General features: G+C 39.0%; 1 protein-coding gene and 1 long non-coding RNA gene across 3 annotated transcripts in view; one reads left to right on the top strand and one right to left on the bottom strand.

Annotated features, from left to right (window-relative positions):
- The window catches only part of LOC114654930 (sialic acid synthase-like), a 36,306-nt gene that overhangs the window by 15,883 nt on the left and 1,708 nt on the right, over window positions 1-18,715 (bottom strand). The window contains exon 2 of the mRNA XM_028805793.2: window positions 6,188-6,403. Within this exon, the coding sequence (XP_028661626.1) occupies window positions 6,188-6,403 (216 nt within the window). The remainder of the gene's footprint in view (window positions 1-6,187; window positions 6,404-18,715) is intronic.
- LOC114654932 (uncharacterized) overlaps window positions 16,709-18,715 on the top strand; it is a 36,303-nt gene continuing 34,296 nt past the window's right edge. Inside the window, exons 1-2 of one of the 2 annotated variants that reach the window (XR_003716774.2) lie at window positions 16,709-17,309; window positions 17,406-17,806. This is a non-coding gene — a long non-coding RNA (uncharacterized LOC114654932). Of the gene's footprint in view, window positions 17,807-18,715 lie in introns of both variants that reach the window. The other variant, XR_007935423.1, reaches the window with a different exon arrangement.

Raw genomic sequence — 18,715 nt, 5'->3', positions numbered from 1 at the left:
GTACGGAAGAATTGCTTGCTCTCCAACCAATGAAGAATACAACAAGGGGTGAAGACATTTTCCAGGAAGTAAAAACTGTTTTTACTGTATTTGATTTAAAGTGGGAAAAGTTATGCGGAATATCCACCGATGGAGCTCCATCGATGATTGGACCAAACATCGGAGTTGTTGCCCAAATAAAAACCGAATTATCAAGTAACAAAATCAGTACCGAAGATTTGTCGGTATTGCATTGCATTATACACCAGCAAAACTTATGTGCAAAATCAGTTAAATTTGCACATGTGATGGGCACAATAACTGCATGTATAAACTTCATTAAATCCAGGGCGCTAAATCACCGCCAATTTCAAGAATTTCTGGCTGATGTTCTTTCTGATCATGAAGATCTTACATTTTATTGTGAAGTGCGTTGGCTTAGCAAGGGAAAAATGTTGAAACGTTTTTATGATTTGAGAAATGAGGTATCTCTTTTCATGGACATGAAAGGAAAACCTATTCCTGAGCTAGAAAACAAACCCTGGCTGTGTGATCTTGCATTTCTTGTCGACCTAACAACACATCTAAATGAACTTAATGCTAAATTACAAACTCAGGGACAAATGATTCATGAGCTTTATGGACACATAAAATCATTTCAAAATAAGCTTTGACTCTGGGAAAGCCAATTAAAGGAAGGCAGTACTTATCATTTTCCCACACTTGCGAACCACGAAGATTTTGATTGTGAATCGTTTGCGAATGAATTAAATTCATTGAGTGGAGAATTCAACACTAGGTTCCGTGATTTTAAAAATCAAGAAGCAAACTTGCAAATTTTCTCTTGTCCATTTGATGTTGATGTCGAACTAGCTCCACTTTCATTGCAAATGGAATTAATTGAACTACAAGAGAACCTTGTCCTGAAATCAAAATTCAATGATATTGAATTACTTGACTTTTATAAAAACTATTTCCCACGTGACAAGTTTCCAAAGCTCACAGCTTTTGCTCAGAAAAGAATGACTCTATTTGGCAGCACCTATAAATGCGAGCAACTTTTTTCAAGGATGAACTTCGTAAAATCCAAAACCAGGACGCGAATTACTGATGAGCACCTAGAAAACACGTTGCGAGTTTCCACGTCCACAATATCTCCTAATATTGATAAGCTTGTGACCACCATGCAATCTCAATCGTCGCATTAATAAAGAGTTTTTATTAAATAATATATTAATAAATATTTGTTGTTTTTTTTTTGGCCTTCTTGCATTTTCGATTTTCAGAAATACATATATATCCTGAAGTACTCCGGCCCGCGTAATCTTTCTACTTTCTAATCCGGCCCATAGTCCTGTCAAGGTTGCACATGCCTGGCCTAGATAATGCTCCAGGTACTTTCTCTTTAGATAAAAAAGCTTCAAAGATGTGGTAGTTATAAGGATCATAAGATATCACTAAGACCTGACAGAACAAGCATTTCGAAGAGTGCCTCAGACCCCAGCAGTCATTCAGAAGATGTAATGTAGAATGAATCTGCTGACACACTATGTCAGTTGTGAGCATCCAAAATGGTGCTGTTAAACCACAGAATACACAAGGTCTACATGCTTTTATTTATTTATTTTATTTTTAGTTCCAGCCAACCCCTCTAAATTGCTTACTAGCAATAGAATTAGTGAGTGACCATGACAATAGTATTAAATAGACCTGGAGATGTGTGTACGTTCGAAACACTGTGACGAGAGTTGTAGTGGAGAGTAAAATGAGTAATATATACCATATAAGTTGATAAATATTTTGTATGTCTTTATTTGTAAGTTAGGCAAACTAAATATAACATTAGATATTATTTCTGGAGACGTTTTACAACTGCTTCAAGTATTTATGTCTTTATGCGAGTTAAAATAATGTACTCAGACAGCATTTCTATAATATATAAAAACACTTTAAAGTCCATTCCTTTCTAAGATCTCAGAGTTCAGTGGGAAAAGGATCTCTCACTCAATATTTCAGAAAAGGAGTGGAAAGTAGCAATGCACAGAATTCACTCTAGATCCATATGCACAAAGCATACAATTATTCCAATTAAAATCTTTTATTGAGCACATCTCTCTCGTTTAAAATTGTCCAAAATTTTTCCAGGGCAAGATCCAACCTGCAAACGTTACAATTGAGCTCCGGCCTCATCGGGCCACATGTTTTGGGCCTGCCCCAAGTTAACATCATTCTGGGCAAAAATCTTTAAATGCCTCTCAGACAGCCTTGGTGGCACAATCACTCCTAACCCACTAACAGCTGTGTTTGGTGGACTCCCTGGTGGGCTCAAAGTGGAGAAGGACAAACAAATTGTAATTGCCTTTACCTCACTTACGATCACTTAGACTTATCTTGCTCAACTGGAAGAATCCTCTTTTAAGTCAGTGGGTAAGTGATATTATATACTATTTGAAATTGGTAAAAAATCAAATTCTCACATGGAGGATCCGTTCAAAACCTTTTTAAAATCTGACAGGATCTAACCAATAATATTTTAGAATAAGCTTTTATATTGGGGAAAAGGACTCTCTTTTCTACTCTTAAAGTTTTACTCTGGCTGTTGGCCTTACTCTCTTTCATTTGGGTGGGGGCAGAATTAAATTTAATTTTGTCAAGTTTGACTTGTTTGTATGAAATGTTACTTGCTTTTAATAAATTCAATTAAAAAAAATAAATAAAGTGGGTGGAGAATGTGTCAAACCAGTTCAGCAAGGGTGATTATGTTTGGACTTGCAGGAGCCTAGCAGGGAAGAACAGACTACAAGTAAACAAAGCAACCTGTGGATGAGTTGTACCTGTGCACTTTCATTGGTAAATGGCCTGGGAAGGGACAGGTAGATGAAGACGGGGCAGGTTGTCTCAAGGGTCGTCTAGCTAAAGTTATTATATCTATGGTGTGCTGATGTCACTGGATAGTGTGTAAACAATACAGTGATGGGTAGTAGACAGTCGGGTAAACAGTAGGATTGTTAGTTACATCATGGATTAAAACTCGTATTTTTGTCAACGAAAAAGCATCTTTTTGTGTATTAGAGAGTTTCACATTTCCGAAGAGTATTTCCACACAGGTAACTTTTTCAAGCACTGATTTGAAGATCTTTGAATCCTGAATTTATTGTGCAATGTGCTAGTCGTTTACGTTAACTTTGTTGGCGCTGCTTAAAACTGAAATATACTGACCTCTATTTGGGCATGTTGTCACACGTCACATGCGTTGAATTCCGTCAAAACAAGACTTCATTTTCATCTTCCCGGAAAAGGATGAAATATGGCAGCATGATGCCACTGATATCATCATGAAGTTGCCTGCCCCCATTCGTGTTTGTGGAAATGCCAGAAGCAGCAAGCAGTTTAAGTTTTGTTATGGATTGCTGTGCAACTATGGCGCTGACATAGGCCTGGACTAGACCTGTAACAGTGAGCAGCCTATGACTGTAAAATTGTGTTTTATTACAGGAACATGATGCTGTTGCAACTGAGTTAGTCTGTAGTAGTTGGTATGGTCTAAAGGCCTACTTGATGACAGCTTTAACTATTCGTGACATCATGCCCCTGCTTGTGAGACAGCATACCCCATCCTGGGGTATGTTGTCATATTTCAAGTGTCCCGGTTTAAATTAGTTTATTACATACTAAGTATCTCTGTTGATAATACTTGTTATTTTGTATCTGTTTAATGGTAATTTACCTAATTAATGCAGGCCTTTGCTTGGCAATACTTTTATATTTGACCCATCCACAGCTGACTAAGTAAAACTTGAGAGAACTTGCCCCGTCTTCCCCTTCACTAATTCTATTGGTCTGAATGTATGGTCTGGAGTACGGTTGTTTACGATTGGTTTTGAATCAGAGGGCATTCTGTACTGTGACACCCCATTGGTTCACAATTTGTGATAAGAATGGTATAACGTTGGTCCCCCTGGATTTATTTATCTCATCATCTGGCCATGAATGGAAGACCACCTCTCCCCCTTGTCATTTCTCCATGATGAAGACGATTTTGGCAGCCATATTTAAAGGCAAGAGGCTTGTTTCAATACTCTATTCAAAGGCCATATGGTAGCAAAGACAAACCTAGACTGAAAATAAGCCGAGAGCCGCCTATGGATGAAAGATGCACTATTACTTAAGCTGTAATAGTATATTTGCCGCGCTAATTTCATTTTTACAGATTATATTGGGTATATTATCTATAATACATTAATTAATTTAAAGTGTAACTCTCTCCTGCTTGATCTTTGACTCTGTCTAATTGTCTGAATTTATAAATAAAGAAAAGTACTTGACCAGAGAGTAGTAAGTGTATGGGATTTTTAGGTATTTTCTTATGGTCCACACAATAAAAGAGTAAAAAAGGGGAAAATAGGGTATGACACCAAACAAGAGTCAATATCTAAATTTTGAAATGCTATTACATGAGCAATGTCTGAATGAAAAATGTCAAAAGCCATTAACTGGTTGGGTTACTTTGTATGCTATGTCCGTTAATTGATATATCCTGTCAATTTGTCTTTACTTAATAAAACGTTGATCACAAAAAAAATAATAGTTCATTAATGTCATTTTATTGTTTGTTGTTAGTTTGTGTGGTTTCTTGAAGAACTATTACTTTACAAAGCACCATTTAATTCTGGGAAGGGTTTTTTTTGCATATGAAGTTGCCTCTTTGTGCTTTGAAAAACTTCATAATATTTAGAAAAAAGTGTTTAATGAACACATTAACAAAACCTAGACTTAGCCTTTGTAATCATATGCAGCAAGAGTCCTTTTAAAATCATGACTCATTCACAAATCTGTTATCATCTCTTCATGGTTATTTACTGTAAGGAGCCTATTACAGATCTAAATAGAACCTTCAAATGGATGGACCTGTAGAGAACCAAAAATGGTTCCCCTACGGCCTCACACTGAAGAACAACTCTGGCAATTTTGTCTTTACATGTGTACAATTTTTCACCAGAACTAAGACACTACAACTTTAAAACTGAGCTGATGCTTGATGAGTGAAAAATGATGAGCGATGATTAGTGAGTGACTAGTGAGAAGTGATAAATAATACATCACACAGATTAATACATGATGAGTGATGATGGGAGGAGTGAAAAATGATGATGTCCTTAAAATGACACTGTACTTTAGTTCTCTTTTGATACTAATTTTTTCCTTGCATTTTCTCTCCCATCCAACTAAACTCCACCACTGCATGGGACTCTCTTCGAGACTGACCTAAACCTCTACCTGGAGGGCTAACCTGAGTGAAGGCAAACTCCATGCATTCTGTGAACCACTCTGCTTCTAATAGTCCTGTGCTGTTAGGCTCCCTGCTGTTACACAAGAGTTGATATGGAAATGTTGTCACTGACTGAAAGTCGGGACCTGACATTTGAAATTTTTTTGCAGCATATATACCGCATAATCAAATAAAAGTGGAAACTATCCAGCCATCCATCCATCCATTTTCCAACCCGCTGAATCCAAACACAGGGTCATGGGGGTCTGCTGGAGCCAATCCCAGCCAACACAGGGCACAAGGCAGGAACCAATCCCGGGCAGGGTGCCAACCCATCGCAGGACACACCCAAACACACCCACACACCAAGCACACACTAGGGCCAATTTAGAATCACCACTCCACCTAAAACACAGAATTTATGCTATGAAGTGAATGCTGACTATAGGATGCCTGTTGTATCTTTGATTTTGCAAAGTGACCCATCGTCCAAACTATTATGAGAAGCATGGAAGAAATGAACTTGTTTAAAATGTTTTACTTAAAACAAGCCTCTGATGATGGTCAAAGAACTGTTGTTGCTCATGTAACATTTAATAAGTAGCAAGATGTGCACTGAAATGTTTCAGAAAGTGTCAGTTGTGAATAAGCTTCATGTGAAGATGTGGGATTGAGGGTGAAGACAAGGGAAGAACCTGACAACAGTAGCTATTGAGTGTACATTTCAATGGTAAGTCAGGCTGAGAATTCGGTTTTCAAAGTGGTAGATAGGTCACAGATTACTCTGCTGGGGTGTTTGCAAGATAAGAACTTAAGTAATTATAAGTACAGAGATAGATTACTAAGATAAGTATGCTTGATAATTTCAAATAGGAATAGCTACTTCTTTTTATCCCGTTACAACAGATTTTCACTTGGTGATTTCAATGTATGCCATACCTCATCCATCCCTGATGCAGTGAAGAAGATGCCAATTTCTTGGGCGTACTTCTGTAGCTCACGGTACTGCTCATGGCTGAACTCCAGGTGGCGCTTGTGATCTCCATAGGTTGCCCCCCAGGAGTGTTCTGAGTTGTAAGGCCGCTCCAATGCTTGCATGTTGAACCTGCATTCCAATTCACTTTTTTGCAGCTTAGCACAATCTGCCCCACACTCCTGTATCAAGAAGATAAAACATTACATGTAAGGCACCTACCACAGAGCAGAAAAATGGTGGAAAAAATCAATAACTCAACTGCTCTGCCTTTGACAGAACTAAATTGCTGGATATTGTAAACACAGTTACAAAAGAAAGTGAAATGTCCTGGCAACATCAGGTGGCCCCATCCATGCTACTATAATGTTTTTGTTTAAAAACGCACACATTAGCCTCCAGTTTCGCCTGTCATCTGCACAATCCTAGTGAAAACTTTTGAAAATGCTCTCCAGAGCTGTGAACTTCTGAAAATGCAGCCTCTGTATTATGTGGATAGGTGAAAACAAAGGTTATTGAAAGCACAGGCACTAATCACACTCGGGTTTGTACTTTTTATGTTGCTTTTCCTTGATAGGATTCTGCACATTAAAACATCTCACTCTCTGATTGCTCACTCTTCACAGAAGAAAAACATATTCTAACATAGCGGACACAGAAGAATTACATTCCATGGTGCTTGTTGTGTATGCATTTTGTGGTAGACTGATTTCTAGCATATAAGTTGACAAATATTGTGTACAGTATGTGATATTATGTAATTGTGCAGTATGTAATATTAGATAGTGTTTCAGGAGGCATGTTTTACTTCATTGATGAGAACAGAGGTGCTTTGATGTTTACACCCAGTCTTTAGGACTGACACATGATGTGAAATTTATGGTGAGAAGGATGGAACAACAGACCAGCTTGGCAAGAGTGATTGTCCTTGGACTCACAAGAGCCCACAAGTCATCCACCGTAGGAAGGCCATAAACTGCTTAATCAAAGCAACTGTTGGGTGAGTGGTACCTAAATGCTTTCATTGGCAACTGGTCAGGAAGCGCCTGAAAAATGAATTCTATTGGCCTAAACTACAGCCATTGTGTACTACAATGCCACATTGGTTTGTGTATTGTGGTAGGAATGATACAAAGATGGTCACCTTGCCTTTATGTATCTCTCTCACACCATCTGTCCATGAAAAGAAGACCAGGATGAAGACAAACCAATCTCGGCAGCCATATTGAGACCAGCATGTGGCCTTTTTCAATACTCCATTCAAAGGCCATGTGATAGCAAAGCAAGCCTGACTGAAGATAGTCGAGATAAGCTGAAAGTCACCTATGGATGCTAGATGCGCTGCTTCTTAGGTTGTAATGGTATGAGTTGCCAATATTCACATATTATTCTACTTTTAATATTTTTGGGTATTTGTATCAATAATAAATAATTAAATGAGTAACTGAACTCCTGCCCGTTTCTTTACTCTGTTGAACTGCCTGAGGTTACAGATGTTGAAGGGAAGGGGTGAGGAAGTACCTGACCACACAGTGGCAAGTGCATGGGATTTTAGACATTTTCTTAAGCTTTACACAATAAAAAGTATAAAAGGAGAAAATAGGGTCACCATAGGACCTTACACAATCATCAATCCATCCATTATCCAACCCGCTATAGCCTAACTACAGGGTCACGGGGGTCTGCTGGAGCCAATCCCAGCCAACCCAGGGAGCAAGGCAGAAAACAAACCCCAGGCAGGGCGCCAGCCTATTGCAGGGCACACACACACACACTAGGGACAATTTAGAATCGCCAATGCACCTAACGTGCATGTCTTTGGACTGTGGGAGGAAACCCACGCAGACACGGGGAGAACATGCAAACTTCACGCAGGAAAGACCCGGGAAGCGAACCCCTAACTGCGAGGCAGCTGCGCTACCCACTGCGCCACCGTGCCACCCTTACACAATCAAACACATCTAAATTGCGTTTTGTAGAGTTTGAATACTACATATATTTTCAAAAAGCAAATAATTTACAGGTTGCTACAGTTTTATCAGTCCTTCACATTTTTTCCACTCTGACTTCTTTTTAAATGTTTTATCTAAACAGACACTTATAATAAACCCTCACAAGTGTAAAAATGAGACCAAGTTAGCTTATGAGCCATTGGCTCCTTATGTTATTTGTGATCTCTTAAGAAGGAAGAAGCAATTAAAGGTTCCAAATCACATATTAAGATTTACCAATGTGGCCAATAGGGGGCATTGCAGCACCCCAAACCCCAGACATAACTGCCCAGACACAAGTTCTGGTTTCAAATATAAGGTTTATTTATACAAATACCTTAAAAAGGTCTTGAAAGTAACAAACACATGTATTATTTTCTTTTTCCCTCTCCTTTCACTTCTTGCGGCAAACTTTGTCTATCTTCCACCTGGATGAGGTCAAGCAGCTTCTTTTATCTTTGACCTGGGAGCACTTCCAGTGCTAGTGCATAACCCATTGGAGGCACTTCTGGGAGAAATGGAACTCCCACAAAGTAAGGATGACTGATCTCTGCAGCACCCCCTGGCAGCAACCAAGGAATTTGGTGGGACAGTGTTGTGATGTGAGATTTTACATATAACTTGAAAAATGTTTTTCATGTCTTTATTTCTAATTTAGGCAAAGGAATGTAATTTAGTGTTTACCCTCCCCCTTAGGAATGGGTCTGTTTGAATTTTACGACAGGATTTGGGGAATGTGTTTTAAACCAGTTTGCCGAGTGTTTCTTTGCTAAAGTCATTTCTACCTCCGCAAATAGGCTAAGGTGTACCTTAACATATGGTTTGGGGGCAGGTGTTAAGATGTTCTATTTCCCCATTGGTCTGAAGTATGGCTGTTTGGAATTGGCTTTTCTCAGAGGCCTTTAAGTACCATGATGTCCTATTGGCTCTCGGGATTGGACAGAACATCTATAAATGTATGTGTTTAACCTCACACTCTCTCTCTTACTAACCAACATCTGAAAGAAGCATCTCTCTTGCTAACCTGATGATGAAGACAACACAATGAAGAGCACAGCTCAGCAGCCATTTTGAACAGACATGTGGCTGAAAGCTGAGCACCAATGATACCTTAACTAGAGACATTTAAGTAACTACAAGTCTATGTGCCGCCTGAACTATATATCACCATTTAATCAGGTTGTATGGTTGCCAATATTCAAATGTACTTTGCATTTTGTTATTATTTATGAATATTATCAGTAATACATTATTTTATGTGTAACTTAACTTCTGCTTGTCTTTTTACTACATCTAATTGCCTGAGGTTATAGATATAGAAGGGAAGGTGGGGATAAGTTATATACAATAATACCTTATAAACAGTGGTAAGTCTGTGAGATTAGGCATTCTAAGGCTACATATTAATAATACAACAGGGGAAAGTAGAGCAATATATATTACTCTACTGACACAGAACAGACAAATTCTCCAACCATGCCACTTTCAATGGCATAGTCCATGGGTGGGCAAATTCAGTCCTGGAGGGCTGCAGTGGTTGCAGGTTTTTGTTCCAACCCAGTTGCTTAATTAAAAACCAATCCTTGTCAATTATTTAATTGCATGGCTTGCTAATGCTTTAACTCTGCCATGTCAGGTCATTCTCATATCCTAGATTTATTTTCCTTTCTAAGGATATCATCCAAATGATTTGAAGTCTAAAACAGACGAGTAATTCTCAGTGCTTCACTTTTTTCTATTCACTTTCCTTCCAAGTATTTAATTAAACCAAATAGTGTGTGATAAATACACACAGGTGCAAATGAAAACAAGCTAAACGGAGAAATGCTGGTCTCTTTTGTCATTTGCATGGTATTGCTAATTAGGAGCAATTAAAAACCAAGAATACAGCTGTTTAAGACTAAAATAAGCAATAAGGGTTCAAAATCTTAACGAGCGAGACAACTAAAGTGAAGCTGAAGTGTTGCTTGAGCAATAAATGCTTCTTATTAAGCAATTGGGTTGGAGCAAAAACCTGCAGCCACTGCAGCCCTCCAGGACTGAATTTGCCCACCCCTGGCATAGTCAATGAGTGCGGACTTGATTATGTTAATCTCATTTGTAAGCTGTTTTGGATAAAATCATCTGCTAAATTCATAAATATAAATATAAACTGGGGGCAGCTGCACCAAGTATTCAATGCTGTTTACCTTTTGGCAACAACTGCATTATTAGAATTATTAGAATAATCTCAGTGCATAATAATTGATAAGTGTCAAAATTTTCAAGGTATTGGCAACTGGTTATTTCACCATCTTTTTTGTATTGTCTATGGAATTGGAAAAAGTATCAATCATAAAGGTGGCAATGATGCTTAAGACGTAATTCTAGTAATGTGTAACTAACAATGCAAATTCTCGTGGAGCTATTATTATATGTAAATTGCTGGTGTGCTGCTGTTAGTGAGCAATCAGATGCTCATTAAGAGGTACTGGGGCTTTAATGCTCTTATGACTTTGTCCTTAAAAGAAATGTTTTGTAGTTCTGCAATAGTTGAATCGAGTCAACTCAAGTCAATCTTTGTTTATAAACCACGTTTAAAACAGTCTAGAGAGAACCAAAGTGGTGTACAAGATAAGCTAATAAAACCAATTAAAATACACATACGAATAACAAAACCACAATAATAATAATTCTTTATGTTTATATACTGCTTTTGTCACTACTCAAAGTGCTTCAGTGAGTGGGGAGCCACTTCAAAAACCACTAATGTGTAGCACCCACCTGGATGATGCAATGGCAGCCATTTCTAAGCCTGTACACTCACCACACATTAGCTATCAGGTGTTGAACTGGTGGGAGAGATAGCCAAATAAAGATAGGGGATGATTAGGGGGCCAGAATGACTAGGCTGTGGTTTCCAATTTAGCCTGGACAATTGGAATCTGGATCCTGAGTTGGTTTGTCGTGTTGTTGTAACATCTCTTTCTCTCTCTCTACTCATTATGAAAGATGCCCAGGGATCTTTTATGACTGCAGACAGTCAGGACCTTGTTTTCTTTTTTACGTCTCATTCGAAGGATAGCACCATATTTACAGCACAGTGTTCCCATCACTGCAATGGGGCATTGGGATCCACATTCAGACCATAGGGTAAGCACGCCCTGTTGACCACGCAAACACCTCTTCCGACAGCAACCCAAGCTTTTCCTAGATGGTCTCTATCCAAGTAGTGGCCTGGCCTGAACATGCTCAGCTTCAGGTGGATGACCTGTTCTGAAGTGCGTGAGGTATGGCTGATGATAATCATGACAAACTGTACACAAAAGATATACACAAAATATCCACACATACACATGCATAAATATGAATGTACCTGAACAAACATATACAAACATAATATTTAACCTCTGGCAGGGTCAATGGACAACAAAAAGAAATGTCTTTAACAATGACCTATAAGTAACTAATACCAGGGCAGACCTAATGTAATAAGGCAAGCTATTGCAAAGAGAGGGAAAAACCACCGCAAAAACCCGATCCCCCCTTTGCTTCAGCCTTGACCTTGGTATCACTAAGAGCATCTGGGTGTTAAACCGCAGTTCTCTCATTGGCGTGTAAACGTGAAGGAGCTCCAAAAAGTAAGAGAGGCCATTCCTTTCAAACATTTAAAAGCAAGTGACTAGGTTTTAAAATCAATTCTGTAGAAGACCGGAAGCCAGTGGAACACGATCAGTATAGGTAAGATGGGGTCATGTTTGCGAGAGCCTGTCAATAGGTGAGCAGCAGCGTTCTGGACTACTTGGAGGCATCATAACAATGCCTGATCAATACCTTAATACAGAGAGCTCCAATAGTCCAGGTCTAATGTTATAAAAGCACGGATGGCCTTTTAAAAATAAATAAAGAAAAGCAAAGACTTTACCTTAGTTAAAAGTCCATGCTGGAAAAAAAAACTACATTTAACCACAGAGTTTACGTGTTTGTCAAGTCTGAAAGAGTTCTCAAAAATCACACCCAAGTTCTTAACTGAAGATTTATGATGTATGGTGAGAACAACCTCAGGGGCACTAAATATTTCTGGGCATCCAAAAAGCACAATCTTAGTTTTGTTGTTAATGAGGATAAGACAGTTCAATGCCATCCAGGTTTTAATATCATTTAATATCATGGAGAGACTGTGTGGTTTTCCTCTGCATTTTTTTCAGTGGCATATAGCTTTGAGAATCATCTGCATAGCAATGAAAAGAGAAGCTATACTTCCTGACAATAAAGCCTGAAGGCAGCATATATCTCAAAAAGAGAACTGGCCTAGGATGAAACAATGAGGAACCCCACCAGTAATAGGGGCTCATGAAAATGAACTCGCTCGGGTGAATAGATAAACGTCAGTTGGTTAAATAGGATAGAAACCCTTTAAGGGCATTACCTTGGATGCCTATAAACTGTTCAATGTGAGGTATAAGAATCACATGAGCTACAGTATCAAAAGCTGAGGCAAAATCCAGCAGTACAAGAATAGCAGACTCTCCAGTGTCAGCAGGTAGAAGGAGGTTGTTGTAAACCTTTAGTATTACAGCACTACATATGCAAATATATGCATTCATAGAACAATATCTGACAAACATGTACCTGTTTAAACACATTCAGAATAATTTTGAGTTATTACAGTATGTGAATCAATTTCTTTTGCCACCGGGAACAATGATGACAGAATGAAAACAATGAGAAGCCCAAGTCTGGTTTGGTGACAAATCTAAGTCATGACGAGACATGTTGAGGGTGGGGACCAACTGATCTCCTGATTACATCATTATAGGACACATACTGTGTATTCTTCTTCTTTGGTAGATCAGGGTCATAGGCATAAAGCTTGCTGTACTGCCTTATAATTTGTGTTCCAACTGATTACTTTGCTGTGTGAACTTAGAGTTCTGATTTTCAGTTGCTAGACATAAAATTCTATCACCGTATTCCTTTTATAGAATTTTCAAATTTTTAATGAACTGCAGTTTGTTATTGCTAACATTGCACACTGCGAAATATCTGACCCACATTTAATGGAGCTTCCTTTACTATGTACGCTGATGTATTTCCTGTACGACACTCAAAACACTTACCATTTTTCAACTGACCTTCATATTTAAATTTACAGAGACCAGCAAAATTCTAAAGGTAGCATGTCAAACACACATTTATTACTGAACCTGCCTAATCTGCTAGAGGAATTTGCTTATCCCAATAAAAATGGATGCAAAATGGAAACCAACCCTGGACAGGTTATCATTCTATCATAATGCACATCATCTCATAAGGGGCCAGTTTAGATAAACTAACTAAAGTGACATGTATACCTTTGGATTCTGGAAAAAAAAATTCCACACATACAGGGTTGACACTAGGGTTCAAACCCAGGACTTTATACATGTGAAGAAGATGCATTAACCATTGCGTCTTCATCAAGACCCTCCCTAGAAGATGCAGGACCTTCTTATTATAGCCAAATACTCTACACCATAAAATCCTTATTTTGAACTTAAGAGTGACACATCAAATGGCCATTGACTGCCTAAAGGTTGGTGGCTATCTGGAGAAGCCAGTCATTAAAGCATTTTCTGAAAGTGTGGAAAAAGGGGAGCAGATATGGAACTAATGTCACTGGTAAAATCCACTGATCTGGATGCATGTTCACTGGTGGTTCATTAGTAGGATCCTGGCTTTGGATCCATTTATGGAGCTGGGGAAACTGAGGAAGCATTTCCTCAGATAGCCAGTGTAAAGTAGAGCCAGAGGTGTGTATGTGCTAGCACAGGATGAAGGAACTGGGAATATGTGGAGCCAAATAACATTGGGGCAGCAAAGGAAACAAGGCCAGCTACCACTAATGTTATCAAAGAGCTAATTCCACTTCTCCATCTGTCACATACCTGGGTGATTACTATATAAACAAGTTAGATAATTTGTGCGTGGAGTAACATCCAAGTGCATTTGGCGACTAAGTTAAGTGACAGACAGACAGACAGACAGACAGACAGACAGACAGACAGACAGACAGACAGACAGACAGATAGATAGATAGATAGATAGATAGATAGATAGATAGATAGATAGATAGATAGATAGATAGATAGAGTCATATGAAAACGTTTGGGAACCCCTCTTACTTCTTTGGAATTTTGTTTATCATTGGCTGAGCTTTCAAAGTAGCAACTTCCTTTTAATATACGGCATGCCTTATGGAAACAGTAGTATTTCAGCAGTGACATTAAGTTTATTGGATTAACAGAAAATATGCACTATGCATCATAAAAAAATTAGACAGGTGCATAAATTTGAGGACCCCAACAGAGATATTACATCAATACTTAGTTGAGCCTCCTTTTGCTAATCTAACAGCCTCTAGACGCTGTCCTCCTGTAGCCTTTGATGAGTGTCTGGATTCTGGATGGAGGTATTGTTGACTATTCTTCCATACAAAATCTCTCCAGTTCAGTTAAATTTGATGGCTGCTGAGCATGGACATAGATTTTCAATGATATTCAAGTCAGGGGACTGTGACGGCCATTCCAGAACATTGTAATTCTCCCTCTGCATGAATACCTTTGTAGATTTCGAATTGTGTTTTGGGTCATTATCTTGATGGAATATCCAACCCTTGCAACCCTTCTGCAATAATTAGTCATATTCAAAAGTAATAGTGATAACAGAATGAAATTGCATGTGCTAGTAGACTTCATTAATGCCATGCTTTTTAACAGCACTTTACAATGGAATTAAAAACTGAGCACAAAGAGGGATGTGGTGGCTCAATGGCTTTCATTCACATCAGATTGAAATTCAAGTAATGTGAAAATGGCATCGACTGATGTATGTTAGTGCTGGAGGGTCTGTGACTAATTGTGTTTCAATTTTCTTAAACATAACATTTTTGAAAGTATATCCAATAGATTAGTATTCAATTATTAACAATTGAAAAATATGAGTGCCTCGCAGTAAGGAGACCTGGGTTCGCTTACCAGGTCCTCCCTGTGTGGAGTTTGCATGTTCTCCCCGTGTCTGCATGGGTTTCCTCCCACAGTCCAAAGACATGCAGGTTAGGTGCATTGGTGATCCTAAATTGTCCCTAGTGTGTGCTTGGTGTGTGTGTGCCCTGCGGTGGGCTGGTGCCCTGCCCGGGGTTTGTTCCTGCCTGGTGCCCTGTGATGGCTGGGATTAGCTCCAGCAGACGCCCATGACCTTGTGTTAGGATATAGCAGGTTGGACAATGACTGACTGAAAAATACTGTATATGAATACAAAATGACCAGAACTAGCATAAAATCAGAATCAATATTAACCTATGAACGGAAAAAGGGAACTGAGATAATTTCCCCATCTAGTACTATTAGCTAAAACTCAGTAATTACTTACAAATATATAAACAAATCAGAATTTAGAAAGGAACTGATTAATTGTATGAAAGCCCCCCTCACCCACCCATACCCTCGCCCAACCCCCGATCTCCGGACACCACCGTCAATTTCTTAATCTGTCCTCACTTTATATTTGTCAGGGAGGCTGCGCCTTTCCCGCGTTATTAATTTGTTCAAACACCATAGCTGCAGATTGAAAACGTCGGTTCTTTAAAATAATAATCTGCAGATAACATTGTTCAATCAATTCACTTTTATTTATGCCTACACAATTGTTTTCCCCTACCATTTGGTTCCAGAAAAGTGACATGTCTTGTTCTTTTTTAGTTAACTTGCCTAAAGCAACAGGAGAAGAGAGCGCGGAGTAAGCTGCTAGTGCGCGTGTGCGTTCTGTTCGACTCCTGATGCACTTGCGGCTTAAATCGAGTAAAAGAGGAAAATCCAGAAAATCTACAAGTTCAAGCAAACTTCTCTCGGTAGTTTCGAAACAACTCATTTGCAGCTGAAGAATGTTTCTTCTTTGTAAGATGTACGGGTTCGCAAATTCGCCGATGCTTTTCAATGGGAAATTTAAAAAAAAAAAAACGTCGTACTGCGTGATCCGTTCGAGATATCTGAACGAAAATTGAACTGGCCTGACAAATTTCTTTGAAGATTAAGTGTGCCACATGTTAACAAAATTGGTCAATCGGAGGACCGAGTCGCTTCATGCGGATAGACCGCCATCGGGTTACGCAGTAGGTGCTGCGCGCATTACATCCGAACAAAGAGAACTTTATTATCCTAAAGAGAAAATGTAACTTTTTATAAGTATGTGTAAAATTAAAGTAACAAAATATAAGAGTGCAAGGGTGTCAGTTTAATTTTTTGACACATCTGAACAAGTGTGGTGCTGAGGTGTCACCCGTTGCATGGCTGCGCTCGGGTCCTAATCTGGATCCTGAGTTAGCTTGTTGTGTGGTGGGTGCGCCGTATCAGCGCCTGCTCCTAACCTCTCTCTCTCTCTCTCTCTCTCTCTATATATATATATATATATATATATATATATATATATATATATATATATTTTTTTTTTTTTTTTAAGAGTGCAATGCCGTGGGTGAAAAATGAAGGGAGGTTTTGGAAAAAAATATAAATTTCTTAAAAATAAGGGATGTGGTTTTCATTACAATTGTCTTCCTATTGAAAAAGCTTCCATACCTTCTGCATTTTCTCCACCTCAAGATGCTTGATGGAAGCCTCATTCAACAATAATCAACATACTGCACACTACACCGGCCACCTGTCATTGCTCCGCCCACTGATCTTGAAAGTTCTGTATAATTGGTTAGCAGTCAGAATGGTCAGGATTGGCGGGCCATCTGACAGCAGCTTTTGATCTCACCTTACCTGTACTATAAGAGGACAGTGTTTCTTTTTTGAAGCTGCATCTATGATGTGTGTAAATCAGTAGTCAGTACTTAGAAGATTTAGTTTTACAGATTGGGGACAATTCTCAAAATAGGGGGAAACAGTCTTACTGACTAAAGGGGTTTCGTGGTGAAGCGATGGTAATTTTTTTATGTTTTCCTGGAAATGAGTTTATCCCTTGGGTTAACGTCAAAGATGGACATTTCGGAACTGAATTTTAATCATGCTCAGAAAAGAGGAATCATGGTCAAGCTCCACCACGTCCCTCCCCGCGGGACCCAGTGCGACAGACCCAGGTACACTGAAAAAAAAGAATATTATGTATCTTTCATGTCCTAAATAAGTCACACAGACTAGAACAATGAATTTTTGCATCTGACCTTTTCTTACAGGATTTGAACTATAAATCACTGACAAATCAGACCAAATTAAATGGACATTCCAGATCAGTTAAGTCTCAAAGCTCGAGGTTATTCAATTTTAAGGAAAAGTGAGTATAGCAACACATTTGATACCGCTGTGACATGCCGCTTGAAATGGAAGGGCACGAAGAGAAAACAAGCAAATAAATAAATAAATAGAACACGAAGGTGGAGTTATTAACCGATGCGTGGGGCGACGCCTTCTAAGAGGATCACTGGCAGGAGTTATAAAAACGATTGTTGGGCAGATGGTGGCGACAACACTTCAATGGCAAAGATGTCGATTATACAGAAAAGAAGACAACTTAGATAAGAGGAAATGAAGTACCTGGCTTTGCTCTCGTGGACAAGCGCCTGTCTGGAAGCTGCAGGTAGGACATGTTTATAATGGGAATTTGAAAGTTTAACATTTGGAAACTGGCTGCACCAGAGGAAACATACATCTCGGTTACACCGGTTGCCAAAAAGTGCCTGAAATAGTCGCCTATTTGCAAGCCCATATCACGGGCAGAGTTTAGAGGAGTAGAGAAGGGGTCTAAATAATGCAATATATTACTAAAACGAGTCTCGAATACGGGCTATTTGTCTTCCTTGAATGTTTTTACGGTCATAACTAACGTAAATATGTCAATAATGAACGAATTACGATAGTGTGTCACAGTATCGTAATGCACAGAGGGTTTTTAAATTTTATTTTTAAGGTATGTTTTATTGTGAGTAGTATAGACTGCACTTTTGTAGTTTTGTAGATTTTTGTAGATAGAGCACTTGTTTAATCGAATTCACCTGTTCATAATTGTATTTAATTGTTTGGGTATTTATCACGTGTGTTGAAACTATTTAATTTGGTGGGAATTGGATTGATGAGTATGCTAAAAAATGAAGAACGATGGGAGGTTTCCAGCTTGATGTTGACTATGGGCACGAAAGGACAAGTATAGAAAGGAGAAAAGGCAGAAAACGATTCCACGACGTTTCAGAAGCGGCAGTGGCTGCAGTGGAGCCAGCAACATACATTTGTTTTCCGGAGGATCGTGATCAAATGGTCCGGGAGCTGAATCTGGTGCGGTTTTCCTTGTGGAAGCAAGACGCTGCCGGCTATAAACTACGTATTAAAATCCTGGGTGCCGAGTCGATCGGGTGCTGGCGGCTCTGATTTGGGTGTTAAGACGCTTCCTGCCTTATGTTTTACTCTTGGGAGTAGAATGACTTTCGTGTGGACGGAACGTCGGTGTGGGTCTTCAGGAGGATCGGACTAAAGACTATAGGGAGGCGGACTG

This window comes from Erpetoichthys calabaricus, chromosome 7, assembly GCF_900747795.2.
Source record: "Erpetoichthys calabaricus chromosome 7, fErpCal1.3, whole genome shotgun sequence".
Classification (NCBI taxonomy): Eukaryota; Metazoa; Chordata; class Cladistia; order Polypteriformes; family Polypteridae; genus Erpetoichthys; species Erpetoichthys calabaricus.
This window is presented reverse-complemented; position numbering and strand designations above follow the sequence as displayed.